The sequence below is a fragment of the Dermochelys coriacea genome, chromosome 9 (assembly GCF_009764565.3).
Source record: "Dermochelys coriacea isolate rDerCor1 chromosome 9, rDerCor1.pri.v4, whole genome shotgun sequence".
NCBI lineage: Eukaryota > Metazoa > Chordata > Testudines > Dermochelyidae > Dermochelys > Dermochelys coriacea.
This window is the reverse complement of record NC_050076.1, coordinates 101,336,079-101,360,370: the sequence shown is the minus strand read 5'-3', so window position 1 is coordinate 101,360,370 and position 24,292 is coordinate 101,336,079. Positions and strand designations below refer to the sequence as shown.

Below are 24,292 nucleotides of genomic sequence, written 5' to 3'. Positions count from 1 at the left end.
GCAAAAAGAAAAGGAGTACCCGTGGCACCTTAGAGACTAACAAATTTATTAGAGCATAAGCTTTCGTGAGCTACAGCTCACTTCATCGCATCCAATGAAGTGAGCATCCGATGTAGCTCATGAAAGCTTATGCTCTAATAAATTTGTTAGTCTCTAAGGTGCCACGGGTACTCCTTTTCATTCTGGGCTGTATTAGCAGGAAGGTTGTAAGCAAGACACAAGAAATAATTCTTCCATTCTACTCAGCACTGATAGGTTCTCAACTGAAGTACTGTGTTCAGTTCTGGACACCAGACTTGGGGAAAGATGTGGACTAATTGGAGACAGTCCAAAAAGGAGAGCAACAAAAATGATCAAAGGTCTAGAAAACATAACCGATATGGAATGATTGAAAAAAAAATGGGTTTGTTTAGTCTGGAGAAGAGCTGACTGAGGGGGAACATGATAACAGTCTTCAAGTACGTAAAAGGTTGTTAAAAAGAGGAGGGTGATAAATTGTTCTCGTTACCCACTGAAGATAGGACAAGAAGCAATGAGCTTAAGTTGTAGTAAGGGAGATTTAGGTCGGACATTAGGAAAACTTCCTAACTATCAGAATTGTTAAGCATTGGAACAATCACCTTGTAAAATTGTGGACTCTCCATCTTTGGAGGTTTTTAATGAACAGGTTAGACAAACATGCGTCAGGGATGGTCTAGATAATACCTAGTCCTGCCTCAGTGCAGGGATTGGACCAGACGACCTATCAAGATCCTTCCAGTCCAACATTTCTATGATTCTGTGATATTTCGTAAAATATGCCTCTCTTAGGAGCTGACCATTTTTTTCTCCTGACCTTGTGAGAGCAATCAATGCTAAGGAGATACTATTAGTTCCTTAGGTTATTGCAGGATACACAAGGAGACACCTATACACAGTTCACCTGGTGTCAGACCTTACTGACATGGGGGTGCAGTCAGGATTCCAACTGGCTGGACATTAATACCACGTATCAAAAATATATGGAGGAAACATAAATCTTCCATTATCACACTCCTCTGGGGCCTCTCCTCTGCCATTTGGGCCAGGGCCCCTTTGTAGCTGTGGTGCAGAACTGTAAATCAACAGCGTGCCTCCTGGAGTTCCCAGTGTCTGCCCAAATGACAACGGCAGGCAGGGCTGAGCACACCTTTATGGGAGAGCTCCGAAACTAGGCTGCCACTCCAGCCCACGTGGCTGTTTTCCATGCTCTCACAAGCATACATTGCAGAAAAGCAAATCTGGGGGGAGTGGGAAGGAGGGGGGGCAATTTAAAGCACCCAAGGCAGACTGGGGGGGGTTTGGTGGTTCTTGCAATAAGTCTCCTGAAAAAAAATACTCACCATCGCTTTCACAGAGCCTCACTACCAGGACTCTGCCCCACCCCCGCTGAAATGCTCTGTGGGTTAGCACAGTACAGTAGCAATACTTCTGAAAGAAGCAATCATCTCTGCCTGCCCCAGTCCTGGCGAGGGTCCCAGCTCAGGCCGTCAGTGTGACAGACAGGTGTGGTGATGGAGAGGGCTCTGCTCTGCGATAGCCTGAGAACGGCTGCTCTGGACGGGTGGAGTCGCCCTCAGAACGCCGCATGACTATGCATTGAAGCAGTTGTATGGTTCATCACTCTGCTGCCACGAGCAGGCAAACGCGTGACAATTCCTCCTGCCAGGATGAACAGTAAGAATACGTTTGTACTGCACCCGGCGCAAGGAGGTACCCAAGCCCCCTTCAGGCCGTTGAGCTCTGCTGCAATAGAAATGTTTACTGCTGCTGCTAATTTTGAAACAGAATCAAAATGTGACCAGCGTTCTTGGCAGTCACGTCTTCAAAATATTTCACCCAGTGCTGTCCCACACTCGCGCCCACCCACTGAGAATAGAGGGATGGATTTTTCTCCCCCAAAATGAACTATTTGCACCACTCCTTCTGGAAGCAGGACACGCATCCCAAACTGAGGGTTCCCCAGTCAGTGGCATTGCCCGTTGCTGTACCTCTGACCCCATGAAACGCCTGGTGTAGAGGGAGTGTTGAGATCAGACTGCAACTGTGCTCTGGTTACTCTGGCAACTGTGCTCTGGCTACTCTGGCTGGCTAGGAGACAGGTCAGGCTGCTCGAAAATAGGTTGGGGCCAGGGCTGCTGCCAAACAAACCCAGACCCCAGACTCAGGAAGCAGCAACCAGCCCCTTCTTTGCCTCACCCCACTCCACCATATCTGCTGCTCTCAGAAACACGGGCTGGCAGGTTGTTCCCTGCAAAGAAAGAACCTGCGGCTCACACTTCTATAGCAAACAGAATTGTCAGTGGGTTGCCATGCATGGTTTCGTTTCCAGGCGTGCTTCCAGGTGCAGCGGTACACGTACTGCATTGGCCTCAGAAACCCCCTTTGGTGCCAGTGTGGGAGAAGTGGAGACAGTGGAGGAGGAAGACATCAAAGCAATAATGACAGCAGCAGAAAAGGAGTAAACAGTAGCAGGGCTCAGAAGATGCTTGCATGAGATTAACAAATGCTCTTTCTACATTTGACCTCCAAGCCCGGTAGTGGTAAAGGGCCCGATCCTGTGACATGCTGAGCAATTTCCCCTCCCGCTGTAGGCTCCGGCACTAAAACCACTCCATTCTTCGGTCTCATTTTACCTCCGCTGACTCTACATACAGCCCCTAGTTATAGCAACTCAGGGAGATGGCGAGCTGCATCTTGAGTCCTGGGGTAGAAATTGTTCCTTTCCATTGATAGGATGTCCTGCAAAAGTCATGCTGCCTTTGTGTGCTCTGTTGCAGACACAATGCTCCTTCCCCCTGCCTTTGCCCCCTAATCCCCTCTGAAGTCCAGTCAAACTGGTTCTATGATAAAATCTCAGATTATACCCATGGCTAACATGACCAGATTGCACAGAACTGATCATTTGGAAGTGTTAACACAGTTGATGCTGTCTAGGTCGCATTGGCCTTTTCGGCTAGCTTTATTCATCAGTAATTAGGCAGGCCATTGCTGGCATCCAGGTTAATCCCATTTTTAATTATTTTGAAACTATGTGTGATTTCCCCAGCATTAAGGATTATGTATGTGGCTTACATCAGCAATTATTCTAATGTGATGATGTCTGTTAATATGCTTACCCACTCTCCTAGCCCAGAGAGGAAATTCCTAGCTTTCTCACATTGAGCACGTGTCTCCAGGGCAATCTATCCTCTCCCACAATGTGAGAACTCTTCCCACCTGCGTTATATTGTATTAAAAAGTCTGCCATTTATTATAGATAACATTACTCGTGTAAGCAGAATCAGGATGAGCTCCACCCTGACATCTGGTGGTGAGTTGTGGCAAGTTGTGGAAAAGAACTTCAGTGGCTGATCTCATTTGCATAGGCACACCCACCCCGCCTAGCATGAGCCGATAGCTGCCCAACTGGTCACTTTGGCTGCTGTGGGATCCCCAGTTTCTCTGTTATTGGGGCAGGAAGAATAATTTGTTATTATCCTGATTATGTGAATCAAGGACAGTGGAACTGTACTTGGCCTTTTGTTATGATGGAGGGGCTTGCCATCAACTAAGTAGCACTCGCTAGGCAAGGGACATAGGTTCCAAAACTCAGTGAATGCAGAGAGGTTGAGGACATTATTAACATCTGGTGGTATGGGCCTCCAGGTGAGGACCTTACATGCTAATTGTGCTTTCTTTTCTCTCTACTGTGGAATATCAGAGCTAATTTTGATTCCATTAGGAGTCTAGTTACAGGCAGCTGAGCTGAATTCACTTTGGGCCAATAGTGTACTAGCACTGAGGCTCCCCTACTACAAGCTGAAATCACAAAAGAGCTAAACTTACTAAGAGCTGAAATCAGTGAGTGTTGTGCTAAGTAGTGGGGGAGCCTGAAGATATATTGCGGACCAGCTTGCAGGATGACTGGCAGAGCAGAGCGGCTCTTGGAGCAGAGCTGTTTGCAGGACTGGTGGAGCAGAGCAGTTTGTGGGATGGTTGGAGCAGCTCATGGGGGCGGCTGGCAGCATGGAGCAATTCATGGGACGGGTGGTGGAGCAGAGTCCCATGGAGAGGTTGGGGCAATTGGCTTTGGACCACATAACCCCTCCCCCCCATCTCCACCCAGGTTGGGAGGTAAAACTCTTTTCGAACTCTGGTGCTGCACTGACCAGGGACAGAGACTTTTGGGTTGTTGGACTTTTGGGACTTTAGGTTGCTGGACTCAAGAACCAAAGAGAAAGGTCACGCCCCAATTTGCTTGGGTGTGGTTTTTTTTTTGCTCATGGGTTGTGTTATGAATCCTGTTGGTGGTGTTTCCCCAACATAATGCCACATTGTTTCTCTCTGCTATTAAAAGGCTTTTGCTACACTCAGACTGCTTGCGAGAGGGGAAGTATTGCCTCTTGGAGGCACCCAGCAGGGGTGGTATATATTTGTCCCAGATCACTGGGTGGGGGCTCGAGCGGTTTTGCAGTGTGTTTTTGGAATGAAACCCCTATATATTGAACCTGGTCCTTGTTGCTGCCAACTCTGATGGGCAGAAGGGTTATACTCATAATACTTCGCTCTTACAGAAACAGCTTCCATCCCTAGCGGAGTAAGTTATTCCCGTTGCACAGATGTGCGTGACCTTGGACAAGTCACTTCAGGCCAGATGTTTAACGGTGGGAGTCAGGTGCCTAAATCCCTTCAAAAACCTACTTCTTAGTCTGACTGTGGCTCAGGTCCCTACCTGCACAAGGGGGAGAATCACAGGGTGGTTGTGAGGATAAACCCATTGAACACTGTGAGGTGCACAAATGCTGTGGCAATGGGAGCCACAACAGTCTGATTCATTGTAGAGAAAGAAATGGCCCCCAGCATTTCACGTGCACTTAACGATGCTGTTACTAACGCTGGCATGAGTCTCACGGCTCTGAAGGAATCCTATTACCATAGATTCATAGATACTAAGGTCAGAAGGGACCATTCTGATCATCTAGTCTGACCTCCTGCACAATTCAGGCCACAGAATCTCACCCACCCACTCCTACGAAAAACCTCACCTATGTCTGAGCTATTGAAGTCCTCAAATCGTGGTTTAAAGACTTCAAGGAGCAGAGAATCCTCCCTCAAGTGACCCGTGCCCCATGCTACAGAGGAAGGCAAAAAACCTCCAGGGCCTCTTCCAATCTGCCCTGGAGGAAAATTCCTTCCTGACCCCAAATATGGCGATCAGCTAAACCCTGAGCATATGGGCAAGATTCACCAGCCAGATACTACAGAAAATTCTTTCCTGGGTAACTCAGATCCCACCCATCTAATATCCCATCTCAGGGGATTAGGCCTATTTACCATGAATATTTAAAGATCAATTAATTACCAAAATCATATTATCCCATCATACCATCTCCTCCATAAACTTATCGAGTTTAATCTTAAAGCCAGATAGATCTTTTGCACCCACTGCTTCCCTTGGAAGGCTATTCCAAAACTTCACTCCTCTGATGGTTAGAAACCTTCATCTAATTTCAAAACTGGTGGCCAGTTTATAACCATTTGTTCTTGTGTCCACGTTGGTACTGAGTTTAAATAATTCCTCTCCCTCTCCGGTATTTATCCCTCTGATATATTTATAGAGAGCAATCATATCTCCCCTCAACCTTCTTTTAGTTAGGCTAAACAAGCCAAGCTCCTTGAGTCTCCTTTCATAAGACAAGTTTTCCATTCCTCGGATCATTCTAGTAGCCCTTCTCTGTACCTGTTCCAGTTTGAATTCATCCTTTTTAAACATGGGAGACCAGAACTGCACACAGTATTCCAGGTGAGGTCTCACCAGTGCCTTGTATAATGGTACTAAAACCTCCTTATCCCTACTGGAAATACCTCTCCTGATGCATCCCAAGACCGCATTAGCTTTTTTCACAGCCATATCACATTGGCAGCTCATAGTCACCCTATGATCAACCAATACTCCAAGGTCCTTCTCCTCCTCCGTCACTTCTAATTGATGCATCCCCAGCTTATAACTAAAATTCTTGTTATTAATCCCTAAATGCATAACCTTACACTTCTCACTATTAAATTTCATCCTATTACTATTACTCCAGTTTACAAGGTCATCCAGATCCTCCTGTATGATATCCCGATCCTTCTCTGAATTGGCAATACCTCCCAGCTTTGTATCATCTGCAAACTTTATTAGCACACTCCCACTTTTTGTGCCGAGGTCAGTAATAAAAAGATTAAATAAGATTGGTCCCAAAACTGATCCCTGAGGAACTCCACTAGTAACCTCCCTCCAGCCTGACGGTTCACGTTTTAGTAGGGCCCGTTGTAGTCTCCCCTTTAACCAATTCCTTATTCACCTTTCGATGTTCATATTGATCCCCATCTTTTCCAATTTAACTAATAATTCCCCATGTGGCACGGTATCAAACGCCTTACTGAAATTTAGGTAAATTAGATCCACTGTGTTTCCTTTGTCTAAATAATCTGTTACTTTCTCAAAAAAGGAGATCAGGTTGGTTTGGCACGATCTACCTTTTGTAAAACCATGTTGTATTTTGTCCCATTTACCATTGACTTTAATGTCCTTAACTATTTTCTCCTTCAAAATTTTTTCCAGGACCTTGCATACTATAGATGTCAAACTAACAGGCCTGTAGTTACCCGGATCACTTTTTTTTCTTTTCTTAAAAATAGGAACTATATTAGCAATTCTCCAATCATTCGGTACTATTCCTGAGTTTACAGATTCATTAAAAATTCTTGCTAATGGGCTTGCAATTTCAGATGCCAATTCCTTTAATATTCTTGGATGAAGATTATCTGGGTCCCCCGATTTAGTTCCATTAAGTTATTTGAGTTTCATTTCTACCTCAGATATGGTAATATCTACCTCCATATCCTCCTTCCCATTTGTCATGCTACCATTATCCCTAAGATCCTCTTTAGCCTTATTAAAAACTGAGGCAAAATATTTGTTTAGATATTGGGCCATGCCTAGATTATCCTTAATCTTCACTCCATCTTCAGTGTTTAGTGGCCCCACTTCTTCTTTCTTAGTTTTCTTCTTATTTATATGGCTATAGAACCTTTTACTATTGGTTTTAATTCCCTTTGCAAGGTCCAACTCTGCTTGACTTTTAGCCTGTCTCACTTTATTCCTACATGTTCTGTCCTCAATAAGGTAGCTTTCCTTGTTGATTCCTCCCATCTTCCACTCCCTGTATGCTTTCTGCTTCTTCTTAATCACCCCTCTAAGATGCTTGCTCATCCAGCTTGGTCTACAACTCCTGCCCATGAATTTTTTCCCCTTTCTTGGGATGCAGGCTTCAGATAGCTTCTGCAGCTTTGATTTAAAGTAATCCCAGGCCTCCTCTACCTTTAGATCCATAAATTCTTCAGTCCAATCCACTTCCCTAACTAATTTCCTTAATTTTTGAAAGTCAGCCCTTTTGAAATCAAAAACCCTAGTTGCAGATTTATTTTTGTTAATCCTTCTGTTCGGTTTGAACTGAATTAGCTCATGATCACTTGAATCAAGATTATCCCCTACAACCGTTTCTTCTATGAGGTCCTCACTACTCACTAAAACCAAATCTAAAATGGCATCCCCTCTAGTGGTTCAGCAATTACTTGATGAAGGAATCCATCAGCTAACGCATCTAGGAAAATCTGAGCCCTATTATTATTACTAGCACTGGTCCTCCAGTCTATATCTGGGAAGTTAACGTCTCCCATGATCACGTAGTTTCCATTAGTATTTACTTTATTAAAAACATTAAAAAGGGCTCTATCCATATCCAAATTAGATCCCAGTAGTCTATAGCATACCCCAAGCTCTATCATAGGGGAGGTTCTACTATTTTCTTCCCCAATGTAATTTTTGCCCAGACAGACTCTGTCTTATCCATTGCATCGCTTCTTATTTCTTTAGAGTCTACCTCATCATTGATATACAATGCTACTCCACCACCTTTACCTTATTTCTGTCTTTCTAAACAGCACATACCCTTCAATACCTATAGTCCAGTCATGACTGCTATTCCACCACGTTTCTGTTGTCCCTATAATATCAGGTTTCACTTCTGAAGTCTAAGTCTTCTGTTGTTAACTCTGGTTCAGCAGCTTTCCCCAGAAGTCCAGAGACATTTCACTTGGAGATATCCTAGGCAACATTGGATCCCGGCAACATTATCACCTCTTTCCTCTCCTTTTTCACAGTTCTAAAATTTCCCCAGCAATGGGCATAGACCCTCCTCCCGCCCCCGAGCAAGTCACCTCTAGTTGCCTGAAATGCTAACAGAAATGATTGGAGAGGAGATAAATACAGTGGAAATCCCTAGTCCTCCTCATGCAGACACCATGGAGGGCCAGTTTGCTTCTGAGCTCCTGAGTTGAGTAGAGACGGCTAGCAGGCAGCGCAGAGGGAGCTGCACTGGACCAGAGCCGTCAGTTTCCAGGACAGCGCTCCCACTAACAAACATTTCTCAGCAATGCAGTAGAAGCAGTTACATGAGCACTCTCCTAACTGTCTCTCGCTACGGTACGCGTGGGCTGCGGGGGCCAGGACATTCAAGTGGTTTTGCTTGTGCAGTCTATACTGTGTGTCCTAACAAATCAGGCAGCCACATCTTCTCAGGGAAGCAAAGAAAACAACTAATCGCTATAATGTGATTTGCTCAACAACAACAAACGCTTTAAAAACTTTGAACCAGCACTTTGAATCTCTATGGTTGCCCGTGTCGTTCAGTTAGGGGTCTGTTATAGTGTGTACAAGAAAAAACCCGCATCTTGCTGTGAGACAGTCCTTTTAGTACAGCCACCAAAACAAGCCACAATTCCCCCTTCACCTTGAAGGGATGGATGGCACCAAAAGCATTTAAACACAACATTCACCAACAGAACTCAGCTGTAATGGAGCCAGGCTACAGTTTTCAAGTTTGCAAGCTCTCCCAGGCTAGAGCTATTTCCAATGCGTCTGCTCCCTCTAGTGGCTTTTGACTCCTGAGCACATCCCAAGCAGGAGCAGTCACCCCTTTCTGTCTGCATAGTTCAGCTACACTCTTTTGAAGTCAGTGTCTGCTCTGACTGGTGAGGTTAAGTAAGAGAAAGTGACACTCCGAATAATCACCGGGTGGCGTTTCTGCTCCTGGATTGGATGACTGAAACTTTTATAAACAGAGTGAGGCCTTCAATAAGTCTCTTGTTCACACATGCATTTGCAGCACCTCCAGCACAAACACCCATCGGAGTATTACACTGTGATATCTCCAGAAAGCCAGCCTGCCTAATAGCCAGCACCTGGGTGTTGCTTTCTCTCCCAGGGCCATGAGGGTGTTACAAATGCCAGCAGCTACAAGATACTACCCAAGCACCTTTATTCTTAGGGTAAAAGCATTCCAGAGAACACACATAAAAGCAAGAAACAGATTTAAACACACACTAAACATACCAGGAGTCACCCATCACTCTTATGGGGCCCTAGCAGGCCAAAATCTTTCAAACCCTTCCCCCTCCCCCCGGACCAGAAGATCTTGTCTATTTTCTGGATCAGAAAGATGGCCCTGAGTCAGTTCAAGTTCATCCTTTTATTCCAAAAGCCCTTTCTTTGACTCCTTGTCTCTGGAAAACCCAGCTTGAACCAGTATATCCAAACAACTCCTGTTTAGTCTCAGCGATTCACCTCAATCACCTCTCACTGTTTTGAGTTCTTGGATGAGCTGTAGTTCCCTTCCCTCCCCCTCCCCTCATGGAGTGGAACAAAATCATATATAAACCATTCATAGATTTAATACAGTATGGCCCCCAAAGATATTGCATGCGATTGCAATATCTATCACCAACTGAACTCTCATTTTTTGTGTGTCTGAACATTCAGCTCTTGTTAGGAACCCTGTCTTTGCTTTGCATAGTTTGCGTCAGCATTTTGGTTTTTGTTTTCAAATACAAACAGCTGTATCATTAATGCCTTACCCGTCCGACATAACATGTTCACGGCTTTCCAGACTTCACCACCCAACTTCCGAGACGAGACGATGTAATCTGGTGAATAGATCCCCTTGAAACTTAGAAGCCAAATTATATTAAGGGGCTCAGATTGGCCACTCATTCTCCAGAGATAATAAAACAGGACAATATTAGCATCATAGTAATAGGGCTGAAGACCATCAAGAAACAGAGTAAATGAAATTAGCCACTTCCACGATGAGGCTGCAGGAACAGGCAGATTGTCTTAGGAAATCCTGATTGAATTTCATACTTACTAATTGAGATGTTTTGCTTCTCAGTAATTAGGGTTTATTAATTATTATTATCATTACTTATCTACCATGTATTGGTTTAAACTGATGGGCTTAACTGACCCCTGGTGTAAGTTACCAGTGTAAACTCCACTTTGAGGGTGCTAAAACTGTGTTTCACACAAAAGTAGGGGAGTACCAGTAGAGATTTACTATAGGAGGCCAGAGCTCACCTGGCAAATATTACCCCCTCCCTAGATAGGCATTAGCGGCAGGACATTCTTCAGATTCAGCCTCGCCCTCTGGAGAGGGCGCTAGCAGCAGGAATGACATGTCCCCGCATTGTAACCTGAGCTTCCCAGCCCTGCTGGGAGCTAGGCTGTTAGTATCCTGCAGGCGCTCTGCGAATAAAAGAGCATCATTTCTGTACCTTTCAGAGTAGCAGCCGTGTTAGTCTGTATTTGCAAAAAGAAAAGGAGTATTTGTTGCACAAGTGCCACAAGTACTCTATTTCTGTACCTGTGCATGTAACTGGGGTTCTTCCAGGAGAAGCTACCGCTGGCTGCAAGGATCCCAAACTAGTGCTGAGAAAAAGAAAACAGACGACACAGAAGGAAGGTAAAATATCAAAGCAAACAAGAAGAAATCTGCCAGGAAGCTGGGCCACAATCTGCCATCAGACAGCAGTGCAGCAGAAAGAACAAGCCACCACCCCCTGTTGAGAAAGACACAGTGAGGAGACACCCTCCCCCCCCCCATTGCCCTGGCCCTTTTCTCTTATAAAGCTACATGCTGAGAGCCTGAAACTGCAGTGGCCATCTTTGTCAAGGGCAAAAGAAAAAAGTAAACAAGAAACGTGTTAGCAACTATCTTGGATGTGGGCAACAGTGCATAGACTCAACAGACTGGCGGCACTGAAGTGGAAAACAGGTCATAAAATCTATATTAATAAAGGAACATTACACTAAAAGAGAAAAGGACCCAATAAGATCCATTAAAGTTTGAAAGAAAAACTGAAGTCCCAACTGCTAATCTTGTCTCTAAAGATCAGCCAGAAGCAGGAAAAGGAAGAGCCTGATATTTCTCTTTTGCAGCTCAGCTTAAAGCCAACCCGGCCTTTCCCTCCTCATGACCCCTCATATAATTCTATAGCGTTGTATAGCCTTAGCCATCGGAGAAAAACAACTCGGTCCCTAGCTCTTGTCCCAGCGTTCAAAGACAACAACATAGCTGTCAATTGAACTACTCACATCTAGGCTGTGCTCCTGCAAATAGTTATTTGGCGTGGCCAGATCGCCGTGCCTGCATGAGGGGCTCTGTTTTAGTCCTCATGAGCCCAACCAGCAAGTAATGAGCGGGCTCTGCTCCTTGGTCTTAGACTGGAACTTAGAGGCCGTGCCCGCCATGTCGCTAACATTGTATTTTAAGTAATATTGGGCAATTACTCAATTTCAGAATGAAAAAAGGCTCCTGCCCTGAGAAAACTGCAGTTGTTTGTGTTTCACCAGCTTACCCGGCCATGGGGGAAATGTGCAATGGTGCTGCTAAGGGCAACAGCGCAACGAGATTCCCAGACAGAAATCTGAGCCTTGGGCAGAAGACAAGAACAAAGGCAGGACAGCAGAGCAAGGGGTGTGGGAAATGCTGCGTCTGGCCCCGCTAGCTGCCTGACCAGAGCCTTGGAACAACTCAAGACAAGAATTCCTCTAGGGGACCTATCGCAGGATTTTCATTCTGGGACAGGGTTTGGGGCATTTATTCAGCCCAGACCTAGTCAGCAAAGCTGCAGTTCTATGCAGATCTCTCTCTTGTGGCTCAGGGGAGTCATTGTCACTGAGATGGCAGCATATCTGCAAGGAAGGGAACTCGGAAAAGCCTCAGGGGCTCAACTTCTTGTTTTTTAATTACATTTATCCATGGGTTTTTACGTTTTCCTTGCCACCACATCAGACTGTCAGGGCACAAGAGCGGGCAGGGCAGATAGGAGGCCGTCGGTGAATGTGGTGAAACCTCTTAGCTCAGGCTTAGAGGGCAGTTCACCATTGTGAAGCTGAGATGGCAGATGCTGGTCACCTGAGGTGAGAGAGCTCCCCCCAAACACACTGGTGAACTCTCACAATCCTGTCCTCTCCCTCCCTCTTTCTGCTTCTCCTTAGTTTGCTCGCCTACTCATTCTTTCTCCACTGAGCCTTTGGCAGCCGTGTTTTGGTGTGTAGTCAAAACCTACGAGCAAGTGTGGTAGGCCTTGGGTGGGGCATGGGAAAAACAGGGTGTGGGTGGGTGATGTGACAGATGGTGGTAGGTGACACCCACTCCTCATATCACTACCATTCTGCCCTAGAGGTAGAGGATCCCCAGTGCCTCATCTCCTAGTGAGCGTCTAATGCCTAGTATGTTCCATCCATAGCCCTCAAAGAGCTTTACAAAGGAAGGTCAGGATCATTAGCTCCATTGTGCATGTAGGGAAACTGAGGCAAAGAGAGGTGAAGCGACTTGCCCAAGGTCACCCAGCAGGCCAGTGGCTGAGGTGAGAATAGGAGCCTGGTCTCCTGAGTCCCAGCCTAGTGCTCCTCTACCCTTTGGTGCAGGGAGCTAATAGAAGAAAGGGTATTTGCAGGCCAGTTCTCTCCCCATCCCCATCCTCCCACATCAGCACCAGCATGCAGACCGGGAGGCCATGCCTAAAGATGGGAAGGGGCTGCTTTCATCTCATCCAAGAAGAATCAGATGTCTAAGGAATGGCTGGTCCTCAGGGGATGCTCATGTACCAGGACCAAGGTGACCTTCCAAAGCAACCCTGGTGTTTGGCTTCTGTGCTGCCTTGGTCATTGCTGACAGCGAGTCAAATGGGGATGTGACCCATCACACGCAGCTCCAGATGCAGACGAAACAAGAGCTAGCTTTAAACTAACGTGGGTCTGGAGGAAGGAGAGAAACAAAGTGAAGGCGGCTCTCGTGGATGGAAACTACCATCACAATTTAGGGCCCAAGCCTCCTCTCCCGCATGGGGTTAGATCAGGAGCGACTCCACTGAAGCCAGCTGAGCTGCACCAACAGATGAACGGTATGAAAAGACAAGCAAGCCCCCCATTGGCTAGTCGGAATGAGCCTATTTTCAAGGGGGTTTATAGACATGCCCAGCTCCAGTTCATCACCTTGGTGACAGAGGTATTTTTAATCTGAAAAATTTAATTATATATAAACAGCCTGAGAAATATTTTCACTGTAAAAGGACTGTTCTCTAAGGACCTGCTCTCCTTTGGGCCTCCCTCCATCACACTTTGCTGCAAATGCTCAACACCGATCAACGGCCTAGGTCCATAGATTAGGGTTAATTTTCCATCAACTTGAAGGACTTCCTCAATTGTTTTATGTTTCTACCAAAATTTAAAAGGAGGGCGTGTGTCAGTCTGCCTGATCCTTCCCTCGTTAATGTGATTAATGGGAGCACTGATAGCTTTGACATTTATCAGCTCCTAGGCACGTTTCTGACCAGTGATTTTTGTATAGTATTTGGATTTTTAAGAAGTAATTACATAGAAAAGAAAATGGATTAGTTCATTATTATTTAATAATAGCATATAGAAATCGAACGTGTATGATGCTGTATTAAAAAGTATCAACAGAATAAATGGGCTGTGAAGCTAATTAACAGAAATCAATTGAGCAGTTAATCTTCAACATCGCTTACATACCAATGTGTTAATAGTTTTAATATGCACTCTAGTAAACATAAAATATTAGCTGAAAACACAACACCCTGTAAAAGGCTGTTCAGATTTTATGGTTCTGAAATTTTCAAACTTTATTTTTAGTTAAATTCAAAGCCTCACAGGATTGCAAACAAATCCTCATGTTTAGAAGAAGCCAGTTCAATGTAACCCAAGCTCAGGAAAGCTTTCAAAGCCAAACCTATGAAGAAAGGAATTTGGGAGTTTTCCTATGAACTTTTCTTTGGGAAAATATAGTCCCATGATATTGACTAGCTGTGTACTGTTGAGCATGCAGCTTTTAATCTACTGATATATTACAATTTAGCTGTTTACATGTCAGTCATGGTCAAGTGGTTCTGCTCCTTTGGACCTTCGAAAGTCCTCACACAAAATGTTGGGGACAGATTTTCATGATTGCACATGTCCCATTTAAGCACCTAAGTGAAATTGCCTGTTTGTCAGAAGTGCTTAGCACCAATTAAAATTTGTATTGGATTTGAGTGTTAATCAATTTGCTTCTCTCATTCTGTTACATCTCAGTCTGTGAATTCTCAGATTGCTGCATTGACTGGTCCTTGGGCTGATGTCCTCCTAGCTGGTCACCTTCAGTTTTGCTTGTATCCAAATCTGGTGGAAACTTAAAACCTCTCATTAGTTTTCAGAAGATTTCTCCTGTTACATCTTTACATGTGTCCATTCTTCTTTGAGCCATCAGATGATCTGAGGGCAAGGAGCTTCTGAACTCTGGGTTCTAGACTGAAGTTCCTCTGTCCACACACACCACATCCTTCTTCCTCTGAACTAGAAGATGTTTTATTCAACTGTCAAAACATTTCTCTTTGGCTGTTTTTTTTTGTTTTTGTTTTTTTAAATGTGCCTGGTTTTGTGCCACACTTCACTGTTGGGTTGCTTTTTGGTATGGCACAGAAGCATTTTTCACAACTAGCATCTATTAACAGGTCCACTGGGGCTATTCACCATACCAATTGGCCTCTGTGTAAAGCCGAAGCAGTCAGATGTGGCTCCATGTGCTCCTGCCTGATTTTCTCCACCCAGCATTAGTCTTGACCCCAAGACCCCATTCTTTGCCTTTACATTGAATTTGGAAGAAAGTGGACTTTCTCCAAAGGAATTTGTGTAGGCCAAGGGTCTGTTCTGATTTACACACCATGCTGGCTTCAAGGAGGCTGCATTGGGTATATATGTCAGAGCAGAACTGGACACCTATTTGCATTTGCAGAGCTGGGCTGAAGGGTTTTGGAGAGACTTGGGGCCAGTAGTTTCTGGCTGGCAGCCGGATTGTGGATTTCTTGGTTTCTGTAAACACCCCATGTAACGCTTTGATGAGCACGTTAGGAATGTGACAAAGCCCCTGACCCAAATAGAAATAAGTCGTTTGGCTGGCCAATCTTGAACCATGTTTCTACTTCCCTCTGCTTGTCACAGGGCCTGAAAAATTCTGACCGATCCCTTTTGTGTCCCCCCAGTTCTAACGACAATAAAGGCCTTCTTTGTATCACTGAAATCTTTCTAGGGCTGAAGCCAATGGACCCAATGGAGTGGACCACTGGCTCAGGATCTAGCAGGATGAGCCCCCAAGTAAAAACAGTGGATATTGTAAAAAAAAAAAAAAAAAATGCAGGCAGCCACAGCTGTGTTGGAACCAACAGAAGCGGTGGGTGCTCAGTCACTTCTGAAAAGCAGGACAAAAATCTTCACCATGGTTCAAAGCCTCCCTGACTATAGGAAGTATTGTGGTCTAGGTTTGGAATACATTTCAAGATGGCCATAACTTTAATATCACATGCTTGACTCTTACTGTCTACTTCATTCTTGTCAAACTTATCATTGCCTCTTAACTGCACAATTCCCAACAAGTGTTTCCAGATAAAGAAATAATGAACTAAGAGCAAAGACTTAATTAAATTTTATTTATTGGTTCTATTGTTAAATTACACAATCAAAGTCAGTGGATCGGTTTGTAAATCTACACAGTAAGACAGCAGTCTACAGTGGAAATCAGTAGAATTTATATGTTTATGACAAAACCTTGTATCCTTATATTCATACGTCCCCTATATACAATAAACAGTATACACAAAGAAAATGCAACTAGTCTTTGTAAACCATGCACACCACAGCATAAAAACAAAATGCATCTTCTGCAACAGGCCTTCCAACTGGCTTGGGTTTAAGTCCTGTTTACAGCAATGCCTTTCAGTTTTAAGAGTGGATTGTTTTCCCCCATAAAAACCACAATATAGTTGAGACACCATATTGGTGAATGGACTTCTTAGAAAGAATGCACTGCACATGAAGTTTTTTTATTTCTCACATTGCTAAGATAATTCATTTGATTCTTTTCCAGTTTTCCCAATCAGCAACATCACCAGAATGTCCGATGTAACAGGACCTTTAGACAACTTAGGCACAAAGCCATAGATGTGTGTTTTAAAGCCTTCTAATTTCTATGCCTCCTGGCCCTACTTGTGCATTTAACATTACAGATGAAAGGATATAGTGGAAATGAGCATTGTAAGCATCATACATATTGGAACAAGGAAGGCCATGTTCAGATAGCTTCCCGCACTCACCAATAACAAGGGGGTCAGTCAAGTTAACACAAGCCTACACAAAATATAACAAGCACATAAATTGAAATGGCCAGTTAGTACAATGTTTGAGAGCATGGTGGGCTACATATAAAATTTCTAAACTTGCCTAATTTATAACTGGAATCTTTACAGTTGTTTTGCATAGAGATTTGTACGATCAAATCACATTTCTTGTCCTTACTCCTCACGTTATCACCCTGTTGCTTTCAAGTTAAATGATCTTTATCATTTTGCTATTGCCAGCAGAAGGCATCCTCTAGATCTGCTCCGGATGAAACTGGATGACAGGAGTACTTTCAGAATGATCTCTAAATCCAGAGCCTCAGTAATACTCTTTCTTGGGTTAGGTACTCTCCCATTTTACCAGACAACTTTCTTTTACTGTATAACTATGGCTATTTACTCATATTTGTTGCAATCTCTTATAATTGTCTACAATCTGTCAGCACTAAAAAGGGCTCGAAAGCATTAAAAGAGTCTGATTTTTACATTCCGCAGTAAGGATTTACCAAAAGCAAATCACAATTCAAGTGTAAATCTACTTCACCTCTAATTGGTCACGAATAACCAAAGCAATTATTTGAAAAATGTTGCCAGGACTAGAGATGGGTTTTTTTTGTTTTAGACAGACACTATACAAACATTCACAAGATAATTTCTTAGAAAGACTCTCCTGTCTTACTTAAATCACCAAATATTCAGCATTTGGTAAATGCAACATGTATTCTAATGTATAAGAAAAACTGTTAAAACTGGTTACTATTATAAGAGTATAATTTTGAGAAGACTTTATGAAACATGAAGATGTGACATAATTTTTCCAGAATGTTTAAAATTATACTGTCCTGAAAAATTCTGAAAATAGTGTCCTTAATATTGACGTTCAGTTAAGAAAAGTGTAGTGTTGCTTTTTTAATGTGAGACAGACCAAGCTTAAAACTCTTACCAGTAGGTAGAAAAAGTTTAAAATAGTAAATATTTATATAACTAGACAAATTACTTTTATTTTTTTAAAGCCAATATTATATGCAAAATGAGTCAATTTTTTCCTCTATACCTTTATTGTTTGTTTCACTGTCTTGTAATTTGGTAAATACCACAAGCAGTTGGGGGCCTTAGAAATACATAATACAATTTTTTTAAAAAATCAAAGAGGAAAGGTTTTGCAGAGATGCTTTATTGCGTGCATGTGTTAAACGCTCATTACTAGAAAATCAATTTGCTTCTGAGGCAGGTTTAACAGTGCATTGCATCACATTCCCAACACCCCATTTGATACTCAGAACTAATTTAGGGATTTTTTTTTTCAATGTCCAAGCAACAATTTCTGGAGAGCCTACCTGGCTTTTGTGTTTCATAAATAATCCAACAAACCTAAAAAGGACAATTTAATTACACAGTAAGGTTAAGTTTTCCACGTACAGTACAACATTTAATGCAAAGGCAACTACAAAGGCAACATTTTATCCTCTTTTGCTTCAAATATTTAAGAAGCGTAATTTGTTTGGGCTAACATTGTCGTCTAGGAGTTGTATGGTTTGTGTTTATGGTATTCAACTAGCCTAACTTAAAAGATTTCAGTCCCCATTATCGCCACCGTTCCACATTCCCTATGTAATCAGTAGTTGAATTATCATCACTCTGTTCTTTATTGTGGGCTTGTTTTGCCTTCAGGATCTTCCGTTGCTCTTGGCGCTTCCGTCGAGCTTCTTGGTGCTCTTTCTGTCGCATGTACTGATACCTTTGCAAAAAAAGGTCTTTTGCATAATCATACAACTCCATGTCTAAAAAATTGAGGGTCTCAATGTGTTTTTGAGTCTGCTCATCTATTTCCACACTAGAGGCCCTTGTGCTATTATACTGTGTGAATGGCGCGATGAAGTTCATGTTAAAAGTTTTTTCAAACAGATACTGAGTCTTCCTTTGAAACTCCGTAAGGCCAAAGAAAGCCATACGTTTTAGGTTCTCTTTTGCACTGTCTAGAAGAACCTTGTTTCTTTGCTCCTCTGGCATGACAGACAAGTTGTAACATCCAACCAAGCTCAGGTCAGACAGCATGCGGACCTGCCGATTATTGGCTAGATTGTACGGACAATCCATAAATTCTTTAAGGGAACAGCCTGACCAGTCGTCCCCTGTGTAACAACTGGGTAACTCTTCAGTAGTTGGAGATCTTCCATCACACACATGTAAGGAAGCCTTCCACGTCGCTCCTCTCTGGACATGTCTCCATTCACTCAAATATCGGGATACAGGGTCGCGCAGGATAGTAATATAGTAAAAGTTCCTGGGAAGGGAAGAAAAGAAAAGGCAAAGTGTGTTTAACACCAGGTAGATCTCTGGCATACATTGCTTTAGTAGTCACAATCTATGGATTTTGGATAAGCTTAGTTAATACGCTTTAGAAACTCTAGTGAAAAGTGTTTTGCAATATAATGTACCTAAATCCCTGATGGGAATATAACAACTATAGGGCAGTTCTTCTCTGCACCTAATCTCCCTGCTTACTGTGAGATTTGCATTTACAGGCAAAGTATAAACTGAAAATATAATTTATTTTGACTTTACTAACAGTGCTTTATAGCCCAGAAACTAAATTCCTTTTCATTGTCCACTGACACATACAAAAATGTGCCTTTTCCCTGATCTGGAAGGACACTCTTTACTATGCCTGTATCCACGCTAGAGAACGTTACCAAAAAATTGCCACTGGTGCTATCATTGGTGGGAGCCTTAGTGTAGGCCAGACTCTGGTGACCCTGGAGTTTTCCACCACCCTGTCAATTCAAGATGGAAGCCCATCTGTACTCCAATGTTTACCAATATACCAATGTGCTGTACTCCAGGAAGGGGTGTAGCAGCAGGTGTACTTCCCTTATGCACAGAGCTACAGGAACCATTCTCCGGCATGCCTCCCAGAGCTCTCAACTGCTCCTAATGCTGACCGGACTTAACATGGTTATATTAGTCAGTTTCAGAGGCATTGGGGAGCTACCAGAACTAAGTAAGAACTGGCCAGACCCTCAGCACAAATCATCTTCGTTCAGTCCTGGAGAAAAAAATGCTTCCCTAATCTCTAAAAGGCCTCATGCTGCCTGTGCATGACCAATCCCCATTATGGAATCTCATGGATTAACAGGATCACCTGAGGTCCCCATACAGAATCTGGCACCGTGCATATCACAAGCAAAATGCAATATTCAGTGCCTTACTTTGCAGTGTTTGCACAAGTGAAAATGTGTTTGGGATCATTAAAACATGCAACTTGGGGAGAAGGTTAAACTAAGTTTTAGTTTTTAGTAATTTACTTCTTTCTTTGATGAGTGCTCTCACTCTCATTTACTCTGGCTGAGTGCTGGTCATTCATTCAACTCAAGTAACTATATATCTGTTTCAGAGTAGCAGCCATGTTAGTCTGTATTCGCAAAAAGAAAAGGAGTACTTGTGGCACCTTAGAGACTAACAAATTTATTAGAGCATAAGCTTTCGTGAGCTACAGCTCACTTCATCGGATATAATACACCACATATTTTCAATTCAAATAAACGTGTTCCTTGTACAACAGTGACCTCTTCTGGTACTATGCAGGGCAGTTGTAGCTGTGTTGGTCCCAGGACATTAGAAAGACAAGGTGAGTGAGGTTAGATCTTTTATCGGACCTACTTCTGTTGATGAGAGAGAGACAAGCTTTCAAAGCACACAGAGTGAAAGAAGAGCCCTTTGTAGCTCGAAAGCGTGTCTCTCTCACCAACAGAAATTGGTCCAATGAAAGATATAACCTCACCTACCTTGTCTGTCGAATCTTCTGATACTGTAAGTTATAGTCCACAAGATGCTGCCTTGGACTACATTTCCCAACGAACCCTGAGAGCCCAATAGTATGAATCTTTCATTAAAAGAGGAGACCCCTAAGGAGAAACAACCTGGCTCCTTTCCTCAGTCAAGACAAGCAGGTGTGTTCTCACCAGCCCTTAATCTAACTGAAGTGAAATGAGCCAACAATCAGGACTTCAATAGATGAGTCATTGCACAACCCCAGCTTTATTTTTTGTGCGTCTGATACCAGTACACAAAAAGCAAACAGGAGAGATAAGTAAACAGCAGGAAGTTAAATGATGCATTACAATCTGATTGTATAGCAAGAGGATTTCTGGCTGGAGCACTGGTTTCTGTCACGAGCAACATCGTAATGAATATGCAGAGAAAAAAATCATGCATAAGAAGCACCAGCTCCTGCTTAACCATATATTTTGTGAAGTACAAAAAAGAACGGAGCAAAGAGAGGGAAAGAGCAGGCAGCAGCCGCAAAAAGTGCTACTGGCTGAATTTACAAGAGACTTGATCTACAGTGCACTTTACCTCAGAGTGGGAAGAGAGATTTTTCTAGTTCGCTCATGATGGATGTGGCATTGACCTCAAGGAAGTGCACAGAGCGGGATTCAAGCTGTGGAACTTCAGGGACAAGCTACGCACAGTGTAAACATATGTACCGAGATGTCAGCGAGAATAGCAGAGGAAGATCAGCTGTGCTTTATAACAGAGACACAAAGGGGAACAGCAGGGCAGGTGGCATAGTGACCCCATGTCCAGAGCCCTGCTAGCACTAACACTAGGGCCCTTTTCATATACTAACATGGTGCGCACTGCATAGCACACGAGGGGTTGCGTAAAGACTCCAGTAGCAAGCTCTGATTCAATCTGGGTTGCAGCCAAGGTAAATAATCTTCTTTTACTTAACGGATGGTGTCCTTCCCGTCAAACATTTATTCTGTTTTATGTCTTTTGCTTTTTATTTGCATAAACCAGGGGGACAAATGAGCAAAGGAAGAAGGGCAACACAATCATGCAGCCTGTATGTACTGAACAATTTCCAGGGTTTCTGGTCTGCAGCACTTCACCCAGGGGCATGTCCACAAGAGTTCCCCAGCAGCAGGAATGCTTGTTGGAAAGGGCATCTCCAATGGGCCTCGGTGTGAAATGGGTAGAAGGTAAGACTGCCTAGTGATCTTCAGACTAAGCTTTTTCTAAAGCCAAATCAATGAATAATTAGGGAGCTGGTCCAATGGCACTGTAGTCAGTGCAATGTCTGACATGGGTTGGAGCACCAACCATGGGGGTAAGGAATACCATGTGTTACTCTGCAGTCATTCTCTCTGGCTGAGTTAGGGGTGGGAGTGATGGCTCAAGAGGGAGTCATATAGCCTGAAGGATGATCTATGCATGGCACAGCAGGCAATGGGTGTGGGGAATCCTCAACAGTGGGTTCTACTATTAAATCAGAGAACCCCAAAGTTATAAAAATACTAATACCGCATATATACATGCATGTACATCTAGACACACATTACTATAAAATATGACATGTTTACTGAAAAGTGTTTATTTATATATGTAAATAAAACAGTTAAAAATGGAAAAGCTGCAGGAATGGACAATATACCAGCTAAGCTGCTAAAAGTCAGCAAGTATTAGAAAAAAAAATACAAGAAGGTACCAGCTGACTCGCCAGAGACAATATTGTACCAATCTTGAAGACAGGACATACTGCCGATCTGAATAGTTAGAGGTATAAGCTTATCAGCAGTACCAGGAAAAATCATGTCAACAAATAAACTGTCAACTAATTAATTAATTAAGGCCAGTTTAGAGGCAGTAGTAGGCAGCTTCAGACAAGGGCAAAGTTGTACTGATCAGATATTCACCACTCTGACAGTTGAGGGGAAAAAAAGTCAGAATGGGGATTAAAGATTGTCAAGGTTCCTTCCCCACTCTGAACTCTAGGGTACAGATGTGGGGACCTGCATGAAAGACCCCCTAAGCTTATTCTTACCAGCTTAGGTTAAAAACTTCCCCAAGGTACAAGCTTTGCCTTGTCCTTGAACAGTATGCTGCCACCACCAAGCGTGTTAAACAAAGAACATGAGGGAAAGAGACCACTTGGAGACGTCTTCCCCCAAAATATCCACCCCAAGCCCTACACCCCCTTTCGTGGGGAAGGCTTGATAATAATCCTCACCAATTGGTACAGGTGAACACAGACCCAAACCCTTGGATCTTAAGAACAATGAAAAATCAATCAGGTTCTTAAAAGAAGAATTTTAATTAAAGAAAAGGTAAAAGAATCACCTCTGTAAAATCAGGATGATAAATACCTTACAGGGTAATCAGATTCAAAACATAGAGAATCCCTCTAGGCAAAACCTTAAATTACAAAAAGACACAAAAACAGGAATATACATTCCCTCCAGCACAGCTTATTTTACCAGCCATTAAACAAAGAAAATCAAATGCATTTTCTAGCTAGATTACTTACTAACTTAACAGGAGTTGTAAGGCTGCATTCCTGATATGTTCCTGGCAAAAACATCACACAGACAGACAGAACCCTTTGTTCCACCCCCCCCCTCCAGATTTGAAAGAATCTTGTCCCGTCATTGGTCATTTTGGGTCAGGTGCCAGCGAGGTTACCTTAGCTTCTTAACCCTTTACAGGTGAAAGGGTTTTGCCTCTGGCCAGGAGGGATTTTATAGCACTGTATACAGAAAGGTGGTTACACTTCCCTTTATATTTATGACAAAGATGTTGGCTGTTTTCATTGACTTCACAAAGACAGTTGACTTGTTTTGGCAGGAATCTTTATGGAAAGTAGCAAAAGCATACGGAGTTCCAGATAAGATAACTGCAATGACTCCTGCAGCACCATAAGAATTGGTGGAAAATGTAGCAACTGGTTCAAGTCAAAGTTTGAGGACATGGACTCACCACCGCTTTTTATCATGTTCTTAAGCCAGACATTAAGAATGTTAGACTAGTTGGAGGCCATGACATTGGATGATCAAGAGTTAAGCTCCTTAGTTGACGCAGGTGACATCATACATCTGGCAGTCCCACTGGAATTAATGAGGATGAGGATACTCTTTGCTACCTTGGAAAATTGGTGTATTCAACTTAGACTTACAATAAATGCCAAGATGATGAAGTGGTTGCATCTTGGAAAAGGGATAATAGATGAAGTGTTGAAATGTAGCAGTGGTGAATCCATAGAACAAATAGAATCTTATATGTATCTGGGAAGCTTGATCCGTGCCAACAGTTCCATCAAGGACAAATATAAAAGGAGATGTCCCTTAGCTACAAGTGCTCCACAGAAATTGATGAAATTATGGCCTGATGAAAACATTACATTTAGTACCAAAGTGAAAATTTATCACACCAATCTATTAACAGTATTACTCTATGATCTGGAAGCAGCTACATTAAATGAAACAGACATCAGAAGACTGGAGGCAGTAGAGAAGACAGTTCTTCGAAAGATGGTAGGTGTAAAGTGGAACAATTTTAAGACAAATGAAAAAGTTAGGAGTATAGAATGTGAAATCAGGGCATGGGATTGGCTACAATTGAAAAGATTTTGATGGTGAAGACACTGCAGAAGACAAACAGATGATGGGATGCCAAAGAAAATAATGCAAGCACAACCAAGGTCAGTCCAACCTAGAAGTCAACAATTGACTAGGTGGTAGGACACCATATGCAGGGACATGGCCAAGCTGGGCTTAATGGAGGAACAAGCATAGACAAGAATGAATGGCACTTCCTGTGTCTGGAAAGATGTTCTGGGATATGAGAGAGAGAAAATATATAAATATTATAAAGCATCTTTCGGTAAAAATGGAATGTCATACTTTAGTAGAGAGACAATGTAGATGAGTTAATATCTTTTATTGGACCAACTTCT

The 24,292-nt window shown here is 43.0% G+C and overlaps 1 protein-coding gene across 1 annotated transcript in view; it reads right to left on the bottom strand.

Moving 5' to 3' along the window:
* Nucleotides 1-17,042: 17,042 nt before the first annotated feature.
* The window catches only part of HS6ST2 (heparan sulfate 6-O-sulfotransferase 2), a 255,216-nt gene continuing 247,966 nt past the window's right edge, over nucleotides 17,043-24,292 (bottom strand). The window contains exon 2 of the mRNA XM_038415051.2: nucleotides 17,043-18,841. Coding sequence (XP_038270979.1) covers nucleotides 18,142-18,841 — 700 coding nt within the window. The 3' untranslated portion in view covers nucleotides 17,043-18,141. The remainder of the gene's footprint in view (nucleotides 18,842-24,292) is intronic.